This window comes from Nannobrachium achirus (genome assembly GCF_963921795.1).
Source record: "Nannobrachium achirus genome assembly, chromosome: 20".
NCBI lineage: Eukaryota > Metazoa > Chordata > Actinopteri > Myctophiformes > Myctophidae > Nannobrachium > Nannobrachium achirus.
This window is the reverse complement of record NC_137827.1, coordinates 36,942,844-36,965,527: the sequence shown is the minus strand read 5'-3', so window position 1 is coordinate 36,965,527 and position 22,684 is coordinate 36,942,844. Positions and strand designations below refer to the sequence as shown.

Here is a 22,684-nt window from a genome sequence, read left to right as displayed (position 1 = left end):
AATAATGGCGATACAAGTACACATGTATGACGAAAAACAGATTAATTAACCAGTACTTGATGAGTTGAATACATAGGACCGCAATGGAAACAAGCTTTCAGGGCTGTTTGTTTCATCCTTTGAGCATTATTGTATAACTGTATCTCTGTACGTTTACTGTTAATAAAGTATTCAATCAATGCCATCAATCAAACCCCAAGGACAGAGGCGTGAATGATTTGAGTGTGAGAGAAGGAAGACACCAGACTGCATGTAACTGCACAGGCTGCATCTGATTAGACATAACTGTTGTTTTACCCACTTAAACCCTACATACTTTGTTGACCCGGGGTCCCCCAGGGGTCTGTAGTGTGCCATCTCCGTCCCTCTGCACTAGGGCATTCACCAAATATTCGAATATTCGTATATCAAAGTCACTATTCGACGTTGTTCACCGAAGTCGAATATTCGCCTCTTTTATTTTATTTTATTTTTTTACTGTTTTCTCTTTAAAAAATATATAGTTTATAAAGCTTGGCGAGATAGGAAGTCATAAGAATGAGTTGTCAATGCCCCTGGTGGATGAATTTGTTAATGCTCTATACCAGGGGTTCTCAAACCTTTTTAGGCCGTGACCCCCAAAATAAACATATTTGAACTGGGGGACCCCCACCCTGACAAGCACTTGGAATCGTAGGTATTACATTTAATGTGACTCGGTTCCACAGATAAATATTGTGAAAATAGCAGATCTACATGAGCATGTAGATCGGCTATTTTCACAATGTTCGCCTCTTGCTTACTTAATATTTGACAGTTTGGCCAGTCCTGTCGAATATTCGACTATTCGAATACTTTGAGGTCGAATAATTCGAATACTAAAAATCACTATTCGTGAATGCCCTACTCTGCACCAAATATCTTCGCCGAAAAAAGCCGATCTCACAATGTGATGATCGGCTATTTTCGCAGAATGTTTATGCCTATTATAACATGCCCAGAATAGGGATGCTAGTGTTCATGTGGTTAAAGACTAGAGAGAACCTACCTTCACCTTCAGGGAGGGCGTGGGTCTCCATGGTGGGCGTGGGCTTGGAGCCATCATCTGGGTTCAGGGTGAGAAAGAAACGGAAGGAGACTACCATTATTGAGGTTAATACAATCTACTCTCCAGAACTGTTGAATGGTTGGGATTTGCACATGGCCCGGCCAAGAGAGCAGAGTAAGAGAGAGAGAGAGAGAGAGAGAGAGAGAGAGAGAGAGAGAATAAAGAGAGAGACTAGAGATAAAGTAAGAGACTGAATCACAGAATCATGGAGACAGACCTCCCACATACGTCTACAGTATATCTCACTCGCACACAGGAAATTAACTACTTTCATAGGCATTCGTTCTCACACCAGCACGATAAGGCTAACACACATACGATACATCCACCATGCACCCCTACACACAAGTGCATATGCTCAGAAGCAGTGCACACATACACAAGAACGAGGAGACCCCCCCCCCAATCAAGAATCTCTCTTGACTGTAGCCCGCATGAGCGTGGCAGGTGTACACCTGCTCTCATGTAGCTTTCTATGTGGGTACAGTTGACAAAGAAACAAAAAAAAAACGCACAAAAGAAAGGCTGCCCCACCAGTAAAGAACAGGTGAAGGTTAATCTCAATTGTTTGTTGGATAAATAGAGTAGATCAGCAGTGTTCAAGAGCTAAGATTTTGCAGTTTTTCTCCTATGTGTTCTAAGCATTATTCAATTATTCGTGTTCACATTTGCTAAACTAAAACCATTACATGTATTAAATAATTCCCTGTGAATTCTGTATTGGGGGAACTAGGGTGCCAGCAGATAAGGAAAGGGGAAGCAAAATATTTCAAAGCAGATCTGGTTCAAATTAGCATTTGAAGTGAGTCCAACCATGTCTCTATAATGGATTCATCTCACCTGGCACAAATAGAGGTTCAATTAGATTATCTCAAATGTCAAACAACTGCCCATTTTTCTGAATCACAACGCTGAAAGGAGTTTAAAGGATTTCAAGTCATAATTAATTCAGGTCTAGTGAATAGGTCATATCCCAGTCTTACATTGTGCTGGGCTATAAGACTTATTAAGTCTCAGAGAAACACACACATCTATAGTAAATTTGCAGGTTCTGGGTAGCAAAAATGTATTAATGAAAATAGAAAATACCTGCCCACTGCTTTAGTGTTCCCCAGAAGGATTTCTTTTTTTATTGGATTATATCTTGCTTGGAGCACAATGTTTTCACCAAGCCTGGTCTTCATCAGGTAAATGTGAACACACCTGTATTTACAGACCACACATGCCATTGTCTTATAATGTAATTAGACAACTGGTTATAATGAGTTTAAAATGATGGCGGTCAGTTTGCCGTCTTAGGTCAAATCTTCCACCTGTAAGCAGGGTCTTCAAAATATTCAAATATTACTACATGAACTATTATTTTTGAATAGCGCTGATTGTATGTACACAATCCATGTGATCACCTCTACCTGACATAGACCAGACTTGAGCAAAACGTGTGCACAGAAAGAAACTATCCAATAAAATAAATAAATCATACTCAGGAACACAAAAGCAGTGTGTGGGTGCTTTCCCTTTTTCAGTGAATTGAGCTTCCTTAAATACTTACCTGTGTGTATCCAGTCTTGTAGTCACCGGAACATTCCAACCAAATGCGAACGACTGAGGAGTCTTGTGATGGCAGCAGCTTTAATAACTAAACCCCATCACATTTCCACAGCTATATTGCATATTGCTAAATACAGTATCATTTCCTGTGTACTTGAATGTACACATGTGTATGTAGAATTATTTCTGTTTACTAGAACTGTTTACTAACTCAATTAAATGCTTCTGTTAAACTTTGTATTATCCAATGTGATTACATAAACTGTTACAGTAAAAAGTTAGGGTATTTTCTATTTTTATGTGGTGTGAACAACTTTATTGAAATGTCCTGATGTCATAAATAGCACTTATCAGCTGCTGCTGAAAGTAGATTGAAACAATAATTATTTGTCAAGTACACAGTAAAATCCTCAATGTTCATTTGTAATTTAGAGAATGTACAAAGGTAACCAAATGGGTCCATTTGGTTACAAAGGGGGAAAGACCAGTCCAGTACAAACATGCATCTGCTCCCCCCCCCCCCCCCACCCCCCGCCCCCTCCACACACACACACACACACACACACACACACACACACACACACACACACACACACACACACACCACACACACACACCACTCAACTGCACATTAAGACTCCACCGGTATACACCACCCTAGGGGCTAGGAAAAGACAAGGGGTGGTTTACAGTAGTAAACCTTATGTCCTTTGGAGGTGTAAAGAAAGTATCTATATCTAGGTTGGGGTTTCAGGGGGGAAAGTGTGTGTGCGTGTGGTTGGGGAGGGGGGGGGGAGTGTAGTCTGGTGACCAGACAAGAGGATAGCTTGATCCACTGCCAGAGGTGAGGAATCTCTCAAGCACGACGCACAGCACGATTATTATTATTTTGATACATAGATACATAAAATGTTGCTATAGGACAAAACGAAACTGCAGCAATGAATGATTATTATATTATGTGTGCTTGGAAAGAGACAGTATGCAGAATGTTCTTCCCGGTGTGTTGACTCAGAGCACAATGGCAACAAATGTGGCTTTCTTTATATCAACATTAAAAGCAGTGTGGTTTGTATCTTCCAACTTTGCACACATTTGGACTTTGTACACAAATGTAACAAGAGCAGGTCAAAAGAGATGCTGAACTTTACATTATGTAAAACACATGTACACACATGTACGTACACACACACACACACACACACACACACACACACACACACACACACACACACACACACACACACACACACACACACACACACACACACACACACACATACAGTATTATACAGTATGCACACAGACACACACACACGCACGCGCGCAAACACACGTATACACACGCACGCACGCACGCACGCACGCACGCGCACATGCACACGCACACACACACACACACGCACACACACACACACACGCGTATACACACGCACACACGCACGCACGCACACACACGCACACGCACACACACGCACACACACACACTTACAGCAGATCTCAACTCACCTTTTCTACCAGAGCTGGGGGGCCCAGGTGGTTTATCGGTTACTGACCCTTCAGAGAGAGAGCACAACATTTGCATTGGACACTCACTGGACACATACTCACAGTCCTCCCTCCAATACAAGCAAAGGGTCCTAAAGAACATTTGCAGGAAAATATCAAATCATTCACATAATGTAATAGTCACACATTACAAAAAATGTTTGCAGGTGACTGTCTTAATACTGTAGTAGAGAGGAAATAAGATCTCAAGCCTTTTTGCACTTTATCATTTTGGCAGATATGTAAAAATATATGTTCATGTATGTATTTTTGACGTCAGTCAATGAATCAAAAGTGTGGGTATGACTGTTAAAATGCTAGAAAGGAAAAACCTTTTTCCCTCATCAACTCAACAGACAGCACGAAATAGTAGACCAATCCACTCCCATATAATAGAAAACCCATTATACCACCCAAGGCCCACGATTTGAACAATACAGTCATATGGAACAAATATTCTAATATTTTAGCACCAGATGGCAAAACTGCGAGCTACATGTATCTGTGATTCTTGATTCAGTGGGTGAGCCGTTATGGTCAAATTGAGACATCACTCTTGTGATTTTGTGCATGCAGGAAGTCAAGTCAGGCATGCATGGATACTGAGGGAATGAGCAAAGAAATTAAAGATTACTCAAAGTCTCAAACCCATTACAATATGAGGTGAGAGGGTGGGATTTAGGTGAAGGCAATTGGAATTAAATTTACTACCTGTCAGTCCACTTGTCCCAGCATGAGTTCCCATAAATTCACGGAAGTTTCCTGCAAATGTATGTGAAATGATTGATTTGGGTCAAAGGGTGTAGAGGGGGGCATCTGAAGTTGTGAGTTAAACGCTGTTTGCATTGAGAGCAAAGTGAAGGCAGAATTATTAGGTGCAGACTGCAGTAACACATACTGTAAGGCAGTGGCATCTCAACTCCAGTCCTCTAGTTAAAATTCAAAACTAAACTAAAGAACAGCAGTAGCCTACTCTGGAATCCCCAGGACCAGAGCGGAGAGCCACTGCTGTAAGCGGTGCTAAATTCAAATCCTCTGGTGTCTGAGTCAGTGTTTGTTTGAGGCTGACCGTGGGGTACATAGACATACACCTTTGCAAGAAACAATGAAAATATTGGAGCTTATGCAGGACACAAGGGGAGACTGGTAGACACTGTACGGCTGTGTCGTAATCTGCTTTCTTATTACTTGTGCGTTTTCATAACAGAAAACTGAACTGCTCTTGGCTATGAATGGACACATTATCTCCATCCTCAGTATGTGAGCGTTAATGATTCAGAGTGAAGAAATGACGCATTGCCACAGGTTGAATGTGGAATCATACAGGTGACTGGGAGAGAGAGAGAGAGAGAGAGAGAGAGAGAGAGAGAGAGAGAGAGAGAGAGAGAGAGAGAGAGAACCAGGGCAAGGGGATAGAGACTAAGAGAAAGAGGAAGCAAGGAGAACGAGAGAGAGAGACAGACAGACAGACACGCATACATAAACACACACACAGAGCCGGCCAGAGAGCGGCATGCAACCACTCTCTCACCGCTCTCTCCACACCAAATTTGCACCATATGCTCTCGCGGCTCCACAAAGCCACGTTCTGGCAAAGGCCCCTGTGTATTATCTTCACAGAGAAAATGATGGTGATTATCATAAAGTGTTCCCATCCAGGTTGAACAGCGAGCGGAGAAGCCAGCTTCTCTCTCCTCTGCTCTGAGAGCAGTTAAGCCTAATTTGTACTTGCTGGCGTGCAGGTGTCGCCCCCCCCCCCCCCCCCCCCCAAAAAAAGGCAGATCTACAATGCTCCCAACGTGTGGCGGTGTGATGCTTTGCGGGTTTGTAGATCTGCAATTTTTCGGTGCGCAACACACCACGCAACCAAGTATAAATCAAGCATTAGGTGAGGGTTGAGGGGGGCAGGGGAGGACAGGGGGTGGAGGGGGTTAAGAGGCCCCTGGATGGATGGCTATTAGCCCGCTCCTCCTGACCTCGCACCTGCTACGCCAGATGACATGCACTACACATCTGGCGGCGTGCCCCTCTTTACTAACAGTAAACTGTAATCTCAACACCGCAGTGGCTTTGTGGCCTTCCACAGACGGATCACTTTTCCTAAATGTGTGTACAGTAAAATCCTCAGCGTTCCTTTAACTCAGACAGAGTGTACAAATCCATTTGGTTTCATGTGTACACTCTCTGAGTTAAAGGAAGACTCTGGATATTACGGTGTGCAGACTAGCAGACTGAGGCCAGTTCAGATAAAGGAAATATCCTGCAATAGTATTACGAGACATAAACGCTGGAAATGGGAACTTATACACTGACTAAATCGGTACTAAACAAAGGTGATTACAGAGAAGATTTTTTGGGGGGAGTAACAGTAGTGAAGCTTTCAACTAGTCATTGAGGTAAGACAGGGATGAGTTGATGCTTCGGTAGCTATGACTACTTGGAACATAATTATTTTGTAAATGAGATGTCTTTTTAAAGTACCGGTATTTGTCTTCACCGAGGCAGAGACGAAGAACAAATAGATGTAGGTGGCCTAGGAGAGGCATGGGGGATAGGCTTTCAAAGGATATGATTCTAGATCCTCAAGAAGATTACGACATCAAACACCTTGTTTTTTGTTTTGTTTTTTCATTGTGTAATACCCAGTTGGTTATTTAACCACTTATACCCTATAATTTGATGTCAAATAGTGAAAAAGCTCGCGTTTGTGCTGTGTGCTTATAGATTCTGCTATTTTAGCAGAATATTTGCCTATTTCCACAGAATGTTCCCATATTATGACATGCCCAGAATTGGGACATGGTTAATGGCTAGAAGTCTCCTCCCCCAGCCTACCAGGTCCTCTGTGCCAGTACCTGAACACACTGGGGTCCTGTTGTGTACAGAGGAACCACTCACTGGTTTGCCATCACTAGTCACGCACCAGCAGTACCCAGTCAGAGTGTGGCACTGAACCTGGGGAGTCAGAAACATACAAATTAGTCATACATAAGACAGGAAATATAGCATACAATAGCAGTATGCCATGATAAATAAAGTCAGCTAACCAGTAATTCATTAGGTTAAGTGTATTTCGAGTTGCAGTTGGCTGTTTAACACATTTCATGCCAGCTATTTATGAATTAACCCTATAACTTCTGCCAGCGTTTACACTTTCAGTGTTTTCCAACGACGATCACGCGTGCGCACGTGGGTGCGTGTGCTCACTGCTCCTCTGTGGAGCACACTGAGGCTGTCCTCTGTCTAAGCGACTCAAAACATTTCCCACCCTGTTGTTGTAACGCTGCCCAGGCACCACTACACAGTGTGTGGAAGGGAGCACGTGGCGCTGTGGAGAGCCAGAACCAGAGAAAAGCTTGTTTTTTCTGCAGAAGAAGAATTGAACCGGATGGAGGAGTCTGTTTTGTTTCTGGGTTATTTCTGTATGCACTCGTCTCATAGCAACCGAGGATCGCTCCGGACTGTAGTGTACATAACGGCATATTAATCAGCTTAAGAGATTTCTGTCTTATAAGAGATCTCCGTCTTTTGGCACAAAAGTGCCAACTTTTGAAAAAACAGAGATCTCCATCTATCTAAGTTGGACAAAATGCGCACAAAATATTTTCCCTAATATGGATATGACTGACGTCTGACATCATAGATATCTTATGTTATGACCACATGAGACTAACACAATATGTCCATATATGGGCATTCCAAGCTATGGGCTTAATATTGATGACATCAGGGATCAACCATACCGGTATATGGGGCATACAAGGGACAAGGACGGAATGTGATGTCACAACAATGTGATATCATAGGTCAGGACATTGAGGCGTTACCCATACTCTGACAGGCGTTACTGACATTACTGACAAGATGTGACTGCGACCTACGGTATCAATAAAAAAAGTCAGACAGACAGTAAGCCAGACAGAGACAGACACAGAGTGAATGAGACATGGTGAGAGCCAACGACAGACATTAGAAGAGAGGAGATAAATGAAGGCAGTCATACAGACCTGGGCGAAGGTCCCGTCTTCATTGCATTCTGGGATGAAGGTGGACGCCTGCGGCCTCTTGGCCTGTTCCAAGGCCTGGCTCCTCTCAACTCTGCATTTGGATTGTCCTCCACCTCCATCTGTAAAGATCACAATGGGCCCAATTCATCAATCTGGTCATAAATATAGTGTAAATAAAGTGACTAAATCTGGCTTATATTATGTAATTTGGCCGTAAAGTGCTTGATCGATCGGGACCAATGTGAGCCACGACAGCTTTCACATTCCACCTTGTAAAACTATGACCAGGTATACAGTATTTTCCTTCTTCTTACGACATGGATCTGCCGTAGCAGATAGTATATGAGGATCGGTCTGTGTGTGTGTGTGTGTGTGTGTGTGTCGGTGTGTTTGTCCGGAGATTTTTCAAACCGCTGAACTACCATGCATTTCTTCACAGGTTTTCGCTATGTCTTAAATATTTATACATTCATTTTAGAAAGGAATTCAATGAGGTCCGATCAGGCTGCAATCCTGCCTAAATTTGGAGACATATATACCGTACAGTTGATTAGCCTGGCTTTGCTCGTACTAATTCCTCACTGAGTATCGGATATTAGTCTGGACTTGCGAGCAGAATTTTCATTTCCAAGGTGTGGGTTAAAGAAATTGCTCTGGACACGATTGGTTAGACCAGACCAATGCTGGGCCCTGTGGGGGAGAGGAAATGGATTCACAATTGAGCGAGGCCAGACCCATATTCGCCAAGGGCATGTTTTTTTGCCCAGGCGGATTGGTCTGGTTCCAGGCTAACCTCATAAAAGTCACATGCTGGTCCGAGATCCACATTGGAGCCATGTCATTCCCATGTGGATCCCGAGATCATATGATGATTTGTATTTATATCTGATCATTTATAATTGATACATATCTTTGATTAGTGTCTGTCAATTATTATTTATAATTAGCTAGGCAAATTATAAGCTACGTTAGTCCATAGAAGTGAATAGGCTTTTTCACCTCAGATGTCACCAATTTACAGCTTACAGACAGTTTATATAATAACCATTTATACATTTAAATAAAAACTTGCATACAATTTCAACTTGTGTAATATGTTGAATAATTTTCAATCATCGTTCGGACTCAGGATCATATTCGACCAGCTTGTCAGCGAACAAATGTAAACAAATGAACTATTTACGGGTTCAATTGGTTACACTAAGAGTTTAATTAACACTCTGGATTTTACAGCGTACAAGGCTTCCATAAAACGACCCTTGTTGACCTGACTCCTTCCATCCCTCTATGCATCCAGCTGCAGCCTAAACAGCACTATAGCTCATCACAGCAAGTCAAAATTACACACATATTTAGAATTTGGGATTCTCATACAAATTACCCCACACATCCTAGAAAGTTTCTAGAAAGATAAATCATCTTTATTCACCATCTAATTTATTTTCATTTATATTTATTATATTTCTGTGCATGTTTTTGTTTTATCACTGCTCAAACTACTCTTGAGTAACTGACTGAAACTAAACTGAAATAATAAATTAGAATTATTCTAAACATAACTAGATTAAATCAAACTAAGCACACTGAGTCTACGCCGGTCATATAAAATGTGCTATAATTAAATTGGACTTGACTCGACCTAAACTGGAACAAAATGTCACTTCCACAAAACAAAGTCTTGACAACAGCCCCTGCTCAGTTAAAAACTTTAAACAAGGCCTGAACTTCACCTTTGGGACATGTTTTACACTATCAGAGTTACATTAGCACTACCAATTTTGTTTGGGTCCTTCAGAGTATCACACCGTAGTGCAGGGACGTGCAGAGAATGTTAGAGAGGCAGGGGCTGACATTTCTAAAATGGCCTTTTGGTGAAAATATCGACTGCGACGCGTTGTGAGCTTGGAGGTCAGCTATTTTCAATGCTTGATACCACACTGAACTAAGCATAATCAAGTCAATGCTGGAGATGTGGCATAACGCCATGGATTTCTACACAGAGAGGGCAATTCTTTCAACATAAGATGCTGCATTCAAGTTCAGGAGAGTTTGGACAAGGCAACACTCTTGAATGCTGCCTTCAGGATGGCATGGAAAGAGGGCATTTGCATTTCTTTCACCATAGTAAAAACTGCATTCATGGTCTGGAGAGGGCACTTTTTACAGATGGATAAAAGGGCAGGGGCTCAAGCCCCCTTTGATGTCTATGTGTGTGCACATGCCTGCCGTAGTGTGCATAGCGTACAGTACTGAACACATGCTTCAACACGCTATGCCCAGTACAGGTTAAACATTAACCACCTGGCACCTGCTGACCTGCCTTTCACTGGCTTCTCTCAGTGATGGATGGCTTGCCATATGTAGGTACACTCAGGGGCGTCACAAGGGTTAGGAAAGTGGGACTGAGTTACCAGGGCCCAAGGTGGAGGGGCCCTAGTAACTTTAGCTATTGAAAAATAGCAGATATACAAGCTCACAGCGCGGCACCGAGTGCCGCGCTGCGAGCTTGTAGATCTGCTATTTTTGAAAAGTCGTGAAAATGTGTGCAAATCTTTGAATATGTATTTTTTAAGCGAACATGTGTAACTCAAATTTTGCTTCCGGGGGGGGTCCCTGGAACTAAATATTTTGAGATGGGGGTCCGTGGCCAAATACATATCATCTTGGGGGTCCTTGACATAGGTTTCTTGCACACATTTTCACGATTTTTCAAAAATAGCAGATATACAAGCTCGCAGCGCGGCACTCGGTGCCGCGCTGTGAGCTTGTATATCTGCTATTTTTCAATAGTTAACATTCATGGGGGGCCCGCAGTGAATCCTTGTACCCAGGGCCCAGAATTTGGTGTGACGCCCCTGGGTACACTGAGTCAGGCTATGAGGAACACAGCTTGGTTTGTACTAGTATATTCTAAGTCCGATGGTCATGTATATTGAAACGTTACCACTAGTCCACTACACGTCTAGGCACCAAAGCAAGCCTAAAAGTATGAAATTAGTATTGTGGCGTGATTGGTCTACTTAGTTAAAAGTTTGTTGGTCAACATCTTCTAACCACAGATAAAGCTGAGACAGTGTTGATTTTGTCAACGTTTAGTCATAGTCAAAAAGTCTATGACTAAAATTAAATTGGATTTTGATGTCAAAATCAACACTGAGCTGAATTTGTGTCACTGCAGCTCTGAGGGGCCAGGCCAAGTACATGAATCTCTACTGTCATCGAGTCCTTCAGGAGGACACCAGATACTCCAATGGAGAAACTGGCAAGCTCCCACAGACGTGACTGTGTATTTTCATGTATGTTTATTATTGCTGTGCATGTTTTAGTTTCATCACTACTCAAACTACTCTTGGGTATCTGGAACTAATCTGAAATAATAAACTAGAATGAATCCAAACTAAACATAACTCAGATTACTGTCTGATTTAATTGCAGATCTACATGTTCGAAAATAGCTTATCTATAATATCAAAAAATTGACAATCTACAAGCTGGTATATAGGCGATCTACAAGGTCGCAACTCATCATATCCGTTATGCGTTACAAGCTTGCAGATCTGCTATTTTTGCTGCTTGACACCGACATACGGTGGAGTATAAATCAAACATGTATTCCTTGATTTGTACATGGGTTCGTGTGTTGTTGCTAGTGTTGATAAAGTGCATGTATGCTCTTCTACATAACCCTTCTCTGGGTGATGGTTAACACAGTTAGCGGAACGCTCAGTGAGAACACTGGCGTGGGCAATGATGTCATCAAGCAGAACAGATAGAAGATAAACAAAAAGACTTCCCAGACCTTTAAAACCTGTCTAATTCAGTCTTGTTTTGGGATGCAGGCTCATTAAAATACGCTTGCACTGCTCTCAGATGGGGACCTACCACAAACAACCCTGTACCCATAATGGGTCCTGACCGCTAACCCCGATTTATAGCAACATTGCTGTGAAAAACAACAACTTTACGACCAGTGGCTATAGCATTTTAAAATGTCTTCATTATGCCTTTGCGTATGCACACATGTGCTTGTAAGTTGGCTAGGGATAACAAACAGTGTGCTCACATACATAATCCTGACCAAATGCTTGAAGCAAAAGACAAGAGGACAAAGTGAGGGTATAATTTAAAATGACTTATCCACTTAGTGACATGGCTACATTCAAACATTATAATACGTTTTGGCACCATGGTACTTAACAAGTCATGGTACATTATGCTAGTTCATAGAGGATAATCCATGGTTAACCAAATAATACTTTTACTAACCATAACCTCTAGATTTGAAAAATAATGCGATAATAGTGGGATAATTTAATCCGAGTCAGAGTTGTGACTGTGGTTGTTTTATGGTCAGGTACAGTAATTGTCAAATCTATTTGTTTTCCTTCATGTTTATACTATTGTTGCTGGAATCTGTTAGTAATTTAAGTGTCTGATTGTCAAGTGTATTTGTTGCATGCACTTTAATCCAAGTCCTATCCACCCTTCCAAAAGCTTTTGCTAGGGCCTTGCCATTGTAAACAAACATTTTTTCTTGACCTGTCTTGTTAAATTGAGCACTATCTTATAACTAAACTGGTCTGTTCCTTCTTCAAAGGCAAAGGGAGCTTTGCAAAGCGTTCCTTCCTTTCCTTGGAAGATCTCAGATGTGAAATAAAATCATGTATTACCCTATAGAGGGTGAGCAAAAAAGGAAAAACTCCAAATCAAAAATGGATATTGTTGCTGTTATTTTTCTAAAAGGGAATGGGAGCCGAAACCAAGGACGTAAATGCCATGTTCCAACCTTGACTCCAGCCCTATCAATCTCTGCTGTTGTTGAATGGCTGGCATCCACAGACTGAGGAAGTTGTATGATCAAAGTCTGTAAAGACTTACACGCCTACCGAGGGGTGGAAAATGAAAGACATCTTCTCGTTCAGCTCTGCTAACTCCCACTCCTCTGGTTGGCATTCCTTTTGATTTGGAGTTTTTCTTTTAGAGGAAAGTCAGTTGTCTACTAAGAGCACTTCTTTATGGTTTCTTTATAAAGACAGTTACATTGGAAAGCAGAGAGCTGAGATACTTGTGTAAAGGTAGCACAGGAGAGGAGCATTTCAAACACTTAAACCTTACATACTTCCCTCCTTTTTTGCCTCTACAGCAAACCTCTTCACTGAAAATATTCCATCTTCAAGCTCACAATGTGTATCCAAAAAGTATGCCTATACTAGTATAATACTACAGTACTGCAGCTACAATACAACACTTTCTTTTTTTTTCTTTTTTTTTTCAAGTCACAAAAAAATGCTTTGCTGCCTCAATACTTTCTATTCCATTTAGGGTTAGGATGAGGCATGAGAAACGCAGTGAGAATATAGTTACATTTGCGGCAATTGTTTACTAACGAGCACTGACTAACGAGGGCAACAATCCCCTCTCTTTTTTTAGGAGAACCCTATGACAAGTTCCTTCTTTTCACATCAGCCAAAAAAGAACACACACCAGTCTGGGAGGCACCAGAGGGTCGAGAACAAACAGAGCCAAAACTATGAGTCGACTTGACTCACCCTCTAGTGTTCCCAGCCTATTGCCAGGCCATTGTTCAAAATCATTGAGGGGATTTTTGCGGTGGGAGTCAGGACAGGAACAGGACAGGACCTTACCTTTCAGCTCCAAGTCCCGTCCCTCAGAAGAGGAGGTTGGTGCAGGGACAACTGGCGGCTGGTCGATCCTCACCCAGTTTTTACCTAAAAGAAAAAACACAAGAACATTTAGTGAACAGACTCAGTCATGCAGCCATCTCAAATAGTAAACAAATGTGTCACAGGCATACTATGAGAAACAACTGTGCACGTTTGTATGGCATGTGTGCATACAGTACTTGTTTTCTATGACTATTTGGTTATGAATAATAATGTTCTTGCATGCCTGCCTGCATGCATGTGTGCGTGCATAGTGCAGCATGCGTGTTTGTTGTGACCGTCAGGTCGCAGTTAGAATGAAAACGTCTAGCTCATGTCCGTGAGTCCATGTGTCACGCTCAAGTCTGTGAGTGAGTCATGCTAATGCTGCGTAACACTAACTCACATGGCTCTGTGCCACGTTGCTGATTGCCTGTGGCTTTCACAGACAGCTGTTTAACCGAACGTTGTCTCTGTGTGTGCATGCGTGCGTGTGTGCGTGCGTGTTGGGGGAGATTTCTACCGAACCTGACGGTCGCTTCTCGCCCTTACAGCGTGTCACTTGTAAGCATGTTTAGAAGTACAGTACATATCAAATTCTTTGTGCACACGCTAGCAAGCATGAGGCATGGATCACACTTGCAGGGATTTGGGCCTCCTTTACCTCGACACCGGCCGCGGTGGGCCAGCGTCAGAGTGCGGTCCTTGCAGCGTGCCCTCTGCAGCTCACAGCCTGTGTCATAGCTCCGCCCATCGGACCCGCACACCGGCTTCCCCTGTGTCCGCGAGCAGATGATTCCACAGTGGCTCTCCCTGTCTCCGATCAGCCACTGCAGGGATAGAAATACACTCAATGTAAGCAAGGACATTGAGTGCGAGTAGAGGTGATGTGCAAAACAATGTTGCGATTGTATCAGTTGGTGCAAGTACTATAAATCACAAGGTCCTGGGTTCAAATCGCCAATCGCCAACCACCCCCCCACCCGTCCTTGAAATACATTGTAAAGTGCCTTTGAACTTTGAAGGCGCTATATAAATGCAGTCCATTCATTTATTTCACTTTCTTCCTTTGTTTCTTTCCTTCCAACATTTTTTTTTTTTTTGTGCTAGTTTCCAGAGCACACCTTTCAAACCGCGTTTTCCCCCATCTGAGTAAACAGTTGCTGAACTGAATTCAGTGGAATCTCATGCTCATATTTGGCTGGAACAATGTACAAATTACACTTTCTTCAATACATCACTGTGTTCTGCGCACACTCTCCAGACACTGCCATCTTCATTTAGTGTAATGTGGTCATGTGCAAGCCTCTACAAAATGTCTACATGGAAGCCCAACATGGACACTAATTTATCTTGTCGATCTTTGGCTGAAGGTAGTCTGAAAGAACCATCATTATGTTTCAAAGCAGCCAAACCACAGTCAATGCGATGGGAATCCTCTTTAACACCCCCACCACGCACGCACGCGCGCACGCACGCACGCGCGCACACACACGCACACACACACACACACACCTTCACTCATGATCTATTAGTGAATCCAGTCTACTGTACTGTTGGATGAAGGACTTCCCCCTGACAGTCATAATGACTCTTGGCTTCCTGTCCATCTGACATATCTATCTTAAGTCTAAGGGATTTCAGAGCAAACAGATACTTGGCCAAAAACATGAAGTAGCAGAAGAAGAAAGAAAAAAAGAAAACAAAATAACAGTAAAAAAGAAAAGGTGTGAAGCAGAATCCTCTACCATGAATGACAGACCAACAGCTGCACACCTGAGCCAACTGCTGTTTAACACAGCTTATTCAACTATTTGAAAAGATGGATGGATGGATGGAGCAGTCGATTTGTCCCATCTTGTGTGTGATCTGATGGTAACACTGTTATTGCTACTAAGACAATGTTTTGAAATAATCAAACAATGAGTTAAGACCTGTAACCCTATGCTATATTCACAGGGCCAGGGGTATGTGCCTATAAGTATGCCTTTAAGTAGTTGGCGGGCTGCAGAGGTGTATTATGGGATGTGCTTGGTGCTGTGTTTATGGGATGTGCTTGGTGCTGTGTTTTCTTCTTGTTCAGGTAGAGAGAAGTGAGGCCATAGACATAGAAAGGTAGACGCCTCCTTCGACTCTGATGCATGTGCATCGAGGGACTAAGGGAATCACGTGTGCATTGCTTCCACGTGCGTCACACATAGGGAAGTTGCTAGGCCAATCAGAGGTAGGTGGGGGCGGGTCTTTACGTACGCAGCCTGTAAGAACAGCTGAGCCGCGCAACATCGGAACTGGCTCTGTTGAATTGAATTGTAGTCCTTGGATAAGTCCCAGAAAAATCGCGCTGTGATTGGCCAGTAGTCACTTTGACTGACAGCGTTCCCTTAGTTTTTCCAGGATGTCCGGACTACACTGTTGCACGTCGCTCCAATGAACTGCAGAGGCGAACGAGGCATCTAGCTCTTTATATCTGTGAGTGAGGCCACACTTAACACAGTGAAGTGATATTTTTTGTTGTTACGGATGATACTGAAGATAGAACCCTGGCTGTTCACGTGATTTTTGTGGAATACATTTTTGTTCAACTCATTCCCAGCCAATTCTAATTTCCTGGTACTCCCAGCCAGATCATCTTTCATCATCTTTTTGACCATATTCCATCACATTCTGTTAACACTTGTGCAGTCAAATATCTGTACCTATTGAATTAATCCCTCTGCACAGGTGTCAACAGAATGTGATAAAAGATGATGAAAGATGATCTGGCTGACTGGGACTACCTAAAAAAGATGATAAAATCATATTTGGCTGGGAATGAGTGTTAAATCACCAGTTCTCCAGTACGGACTCCCACTTATTTTAGTATAGAAAGTTAGGATTACTCTGAAATGAAGAGGGCAGTGGTTATACAGTAGACCAATAGACAACCCAAGTCCTGACTTTATGCCGCTAGATGGCGCTTTTGTTATTTTTTGTGTTGAAATTGCCATAGGGGAATCTTAGATCATAAACAAATCATCTAGGCATTTCTGTCAGAGGGATGGCTCTGCATCGTTTATGATCATTCACATTTGATATAGTCTGTTTCTGGAGAAAATGTAAAGAATTCTGCCGGAAAAAGTCGTAAATTAGCCTACACTTCCGGGACACTTCCAGGTTTGAAATCACTGTTCCCTACTAGCCACGTTCATGGGAAATGTAGTCGTTGGTTTTTTTTTTTACTCGTTTCTGGCGTTTAATGTGTTACTCTTTGGGGAAATTTGTACATTTCCACCTTCAGTCGATGCTAAAATCGCCGGGGTGGTTTGGTTATTTTTGGAACACTATGAGGCGTTCTTAGATTCCCTAATGGGGATTTCAACACAAAAAATAACAATGGGAACCTAAGTGGTAGTGCCCCCTAACAGCAGAGATGTCAGACTTAGATGGTCTATTAAAGGGATATTTCAGTTTCAAACATGTTTGGGTCATTTTGTCGTCTACTTAATTACACTACAGACAGTTTTCAGTATTTAGATATTTGATATTCATTTTATCAGACACGCCCCCTTCCTATACAAACCCATTGTAACTTCAAACTTACAAAGAAAAACGGAATCAAGCAACTTAAAAAACTGTCTGGGGTGCTCACAAAAGCCTGAATATACGATAAAATGACCCCAAACATGTTTGAAAGTGAAATATCCCTTTAAGTTTTCTGGATGTCATCCTGAAGTGTTTCATAAGCTTAACCACATATCTATATATATAGACTCCCTGTTCTGGGGGAAAACATTCTGCAAAAATAGCTGATCTAGAAGCTGACAACACATCACAACGCAACACGTTGTGCGCTTGAAGTTCAGATCTTTTTGCCAAAGAGATTTGGTGTAGATGGACGAAAGCAGTTGGCCAAGGATAGCTCTTGGGGATCCCGGTCAACAAAGTACATAATGTTTAAGTGGGGAAAAAAAACGAAGAAGAAAAGGGCAAATGAATACTTAACTAGACCAGGTCAACCTGGTTGCGCCAGACCCCCTGTCTGTCATCATCATTTATGACATCATGCCTTTTGTAGGCATGTCATCATCATGTCATCATCATATATACCCTTTATATAGAAAAGGGACAGACCGACATTTGCTTATGTAGGCCTACCCATTTCATGGGTCTGGCAAAAATCCATTTCATGCTACTTGAAAAAGACACTGGGTTAACCTGTAATGATTCTGCTTTTGCAGCTGCTCTGATGCCTCGTTACACAAAACATATAAAATCCCAATTTCAAATAAATTTTCCTTTTTTGCAAGTTCTGTACCACAATTGCCAGACTATTTGAACAGACAGCAGGGAGTGCTTGGTGTATCTTATCTTGTGATGATTGTGCTTTTGCAGCTGCTAGGCCTGATTCTCTGTATAGAAAAAGTAGCCCAACCGATGCCAGATCTTTGGGTCAAATTATGATTACAGATGTTTTGACCGATATTTGGTCAAATAAACAAATAAACACATTTAACATTTCAAATCCAGTGAGGTAATCAGAGCATGGTCACCTAGTTGACACTGCTGTAACACTGCTATAGTGCCACATACTGTAGGTGTGCAAATTATTATTATTTTTGTGTGACTATTGTCATGGCAGATCTCTGAGCAGCATTTGTGCCATGTTTGGTGAGTATTGGAGCAACTGTGTGCCTGTGGCCCCTGGGGGCCAAACATGGTCCCTGGTGTGACTATTGTCATGACAGATATATGTGTTTGTGCCAAGTACACCTTCCAAGTCTGCATATTACGTTTGTGACGTCCACCGTCAGGCCGCCCTCCCGACCAGCTCCAAATTTGGGCACTGTAGTGACCATGGTAGCGACAATGTGTAGTATCAGTGATGTCAGCATGCAGACAGACGGTCAAACGGCGGACGGACAGACATTCAGTAAATTAGTAGTTTGATTATACAATGAACAAGCAAACAAGTAAATATAAAATACAACACAAACTAATTCTACTTAACCACTTAAGAAATATCTTTAAAACCTTTGAAAAGTATTGCCAATAGTAGTAGCATGGTGATGGCAGGGACAGAAGGTTTAAAACATCGGGACGCATCGGTTGCAGAAATGCTGATACCGATGTTGTAAAAAAAAAGTCAAATAATGGCCTATGCCAAACCATTATAGCGGACAAACACCTAAACAAGAATTGACACACAGTCAATATAAAATCTGGTGGATTGGTGTGTTGAAGTTAGTGTAAAAAAAGTTTGGGAAAAAAAATTGAAAAAAAGAAAAGTTTGAAAAAAATATTTTTTAGAAAAAAAAAAAGTTTAGGTCCAAAAATGTGTTAAAAAAATCGACCTGATGGTGGCGCTATATGGGACAGATCCATGTTGATGAGATAAGTGTAGACATACACTTGTAGCGATTTGTGTGATTTTAGGGCAAAAACTGTAGGAGCAGTATTCAAAAATGTGTTTTAAAAAATTTGGCGGGGGTCCCTGGAGCTGCGGGGGTCCCTGGAAGGGTGGAGGTTGTGGATTGGCAGACAAGGATTGTGTGTGGAAAATTTCACATGGATAGGGGCAAAAAAGTGTGATGTGACGTGACAGACAGACTGACGGACAGACAGGCGGTGGAGGTTTTCATAGTAACTGCGACCTGACGGTCGCAATTATAATCATTAGTATTGTTTATTTTAATTATTATTATTATTAAGGAACTCTAGAAATCTCAGTTGGAACTGTTACCCCAGTGACCCGATGCTGGATAAGCGGTTGAAGATGGATGGATGGATTATTTGAGAGTAAGCTACTTTATTTACCATTATTGTGTAGCAATAAAACACAGGCTTATAGTTTAATAAAGAGCCTAAATGCAACAATAGTATAGGCTTGTCATTCATGATGGAAAATACATTTTGGGGAGAAGTGGAACTTAAAGTCATTTTAGCATGAGGGGAGATCATGATTACTTGATATCTGGGCTAATGCATTCAGTTGACACACGCAGCACAAGCCAGACTATGCCCATGTCAAATGAGGGTCAACGAGCTCGTTAACCTAACGTTACACAGCCTAGGATAGCTGTAAAATATGCGCAGTGTTGAAGAGAAGACAAATGATCACGCATCGCATCGCATTTCTCTGGATCTAATGCAAGCGGTTGGAGCCTAAAAACGTGGATTTCAATGTGTTGCTGTTGTCCTCTCCAATTGAACATCCAAAGGTAGTAGATCCCTATTTGAGATGTATTGATGATCAGTTATTAATCCAGTGGCAGCGAATGGTTTCCAAGCTGTTTAAACAACTTATTTTCAGACAACTTTTTTCTCCCCCTCTGCTGTCTGCTCAGAGTGACTGACTGAGTGTGTGAGTGAGGAGGGGGGAAGGACATTAGGCAGCGCGTTACAGAAAGGGGGCCCCAGTGTGAGAGGGGGTTTTCGATGGACTGTCATTGGCATTGGCCGTGATTTGGACTTAGACTGACCGGCAGTCGGAGGCCCCCCTGACGGCCGCGGCCCGTTTCAATTGACGGTTGAAACATAGTAAAGGCCGCTACTGTCTACACTACAAGATCACAACGTGTCGCATCTGTACTTTTGCTACTTTAAGTACATTTTGATGACAATACTTTCATACTTTTACTCAAGTACATTTTGAATTCTGGACTTTTACTTATAACTGAGTACATCTACAGTGCAGTATTGATACTTTTACAATACTTTTACTTAAGTAAAACATTTGAGTACTTTTTCCAACAGCTAATTTTCCCCATAGCCTGGAGGAGCGCCCCATTGTCTAGAAGGGCACTCCTGGGGTACTGTCCTGCGATTGGCCCTTAGCTCTACCATGTGACATGAATAGCCTATCCAGAAGAGGTACTCAATGGTCGTCAAAGAAAGTGAGGTGATTACTGATCTGGTTTCCACCAGATAAAAACCCCATTTTGAATGCATTTGTTACCCAAGGTCTCTCCAACAATTACCAGAGAACTGCACAACACTGCATGGGCTTGAGCTCTGAGTCTGATCTGACACAGGAGATCTCATTAAGGGCAGGTACAGAGGGAGGACAGCGGTGGAAAATGAAACACAGCCAGAAACAAAGGGCACAGTTTCCAGTCCAAGCAATGCCAAATCCTATCACAGCATCTGGGGCCATGTTGACACAATGGTTTATGCAAAGCCTGTACATGCACACATACAATCACAGACGTACACACCAGTAAGGCTCCCTAATCGGGAGATAAGCGACCGTAGGTCACTTATCTCCACAAATAGGGCAAAAATGTGTTTTGCCAAAATCTTCCTGATCCATGTTGATGACATGAGTGTAGACATACTGTGTAGTGATTTTCGTGATTTTAGGGCAAAATCTGTAGGAGCAGTGTCCAAAAATGTGTTTTTAAAAATCGGCCTGGAGGTGGCGCTATATGGGACAGATTCATGTTGATGGGATGAGTGTAGACATACTGTGTACCGATTTGCGTGATTTTAGGGCGAAAATTGTAGGAGCAGTGTCCAAAAATGTGTTTTGCAAGAATCGGCCTCATGGTGGCGCTAGAAGAGGGCCATGTGAGAAATGAGGGGTGGGGTCTCCGCGCCGGCAAGGCGGACGAATAGGTACCGGCCCCGGCTGTCCCGGTCGCTCCTAGCCGGAGTTACGGCATTTTATGTGAGCTGCAGTGTAGGGGGTCCTCCACTGGGGGCGCCACCACTTTTGCATCCGTTCTGGAGCACCAGGAGTCGGTGGTCCCCGGGAATTCCCCGTGAGCAGCCCCGTTGGGGTGGTCATTTGGTCATGTTTGCGCATTTGGTCATTTCTTACATCTGGGGGTCCCCCAGGGACCTGGGGGTCCCTGGAGCCCCGGGGGTCCTTGGAGGTTGTAGTTTGGCAGCCAAGGAACGTGTGTGCAAAATTTGGCATGGATCGGGGCAACGGTTGCGGAGATATAAGCAGGGAAAAAGTGTGATGTGTGAGGTGTGACAGACAGACTGACTGACGGACTCACTCACAGTTTGTGCAGGTTTTGATAGTAAATGCGACCTACGGTCGCAACAATCACTAAATAGCTCATAAATTACATATATTCTGTGTGTGTCTCGCTCTCAAAGTTAAATAAATATATAACAAAATAAAAAAGGAGCACTATTTTGAACAACATGAAATGTTGCTTGGAGACAGACTCTCTCCGTCGGTCTAAGCAGCAAAAAAAGCAATCAGGCAGCCCAGCGCAACATGCAGACAGGGGCGTCACAAGGGGGGGAAAGTGGGACTGAGTTACTAGGGCCCAAGGTGGAGGGGCCTGGAATTATTTCATACTTTGGCTATATACTTTAGCTATATAGGCCTATACAAGCTCACAGCGCGGCACTCTGTGCCGTGCTGTGAGCTTGTATATCTGCTATTTTCCAATAGTTAAAGTACCCAGGGCCCAGAATTTGGTGTGACACCCCTGCATGCAGAAGGTAACTGTAGTAATCAATGAGCTAGTGCATGACCGGAGTATCACATATACAAATCACCATTCATCACTTAAGTCCTTCTTAAGAGATTTACAACAAGGCAATCTATTTCTCTATTTTGGACGTCCTGTCTGCACAACAAAATCCTGGGTTTTAACCAACTTGCTATTCATTATACATCCTGTATACTGTACTGTACAGTACCTCATAGACCTTATTCACATCGCAGCCATCTTGGATCACATGACCACATGGGGTGGCAGCCTGCATTACAAACCACTGTAAACAATGGAGCGATGGTCCCAAAATATGAGTTCTGTTCAACCAATTTCTTTTGACCAAATCGACAAATGGGCAGATGACAACTTTAACATCCCCAAAAGGATCTTGCT

The 22,684-nt window shown here is 42.6% G+C and overlaps 1 protein-coding gene across 1 annotated transcript in view; it reads right to left on the bottom strand.

Annotated features, from left to right (window-relative positions):
• Nucleotides 1-22,684, bottom strand: part of smoc1 (SPARC related modular calcium binding 1) — a gene marked incomplete at both ends in the record, with an annotated part of 74,077 nt that overhangs the window by 30,028 nt on the left and 21,365 nt on the right. The window contains 6 exons of the mRNA XM_080751022.1: nt 1,028-1,117; nt 4,148-4,195; nt 7,042-7,141; nt 8,194-8,312; nt 13,839-13,922; nt 14,521-14,686. Coding sequence (XP_080607148.1) covers nt 1,028-1,117; nt 4,148-4,195; nt 7,042-7,141; nt 8,194-8,312; nt 13,839-13,922; nt 14,521-14,686 — 607 coding nt within the window. The remainder of the gene's footprint in view (nt 1-1,027; nt 1,118-4,147; nt 4,196-7,041; nt 7,142-8,193; nt 8,313-13,838; nt 13,923-14,520; nt 14,687-22,684) is intronic.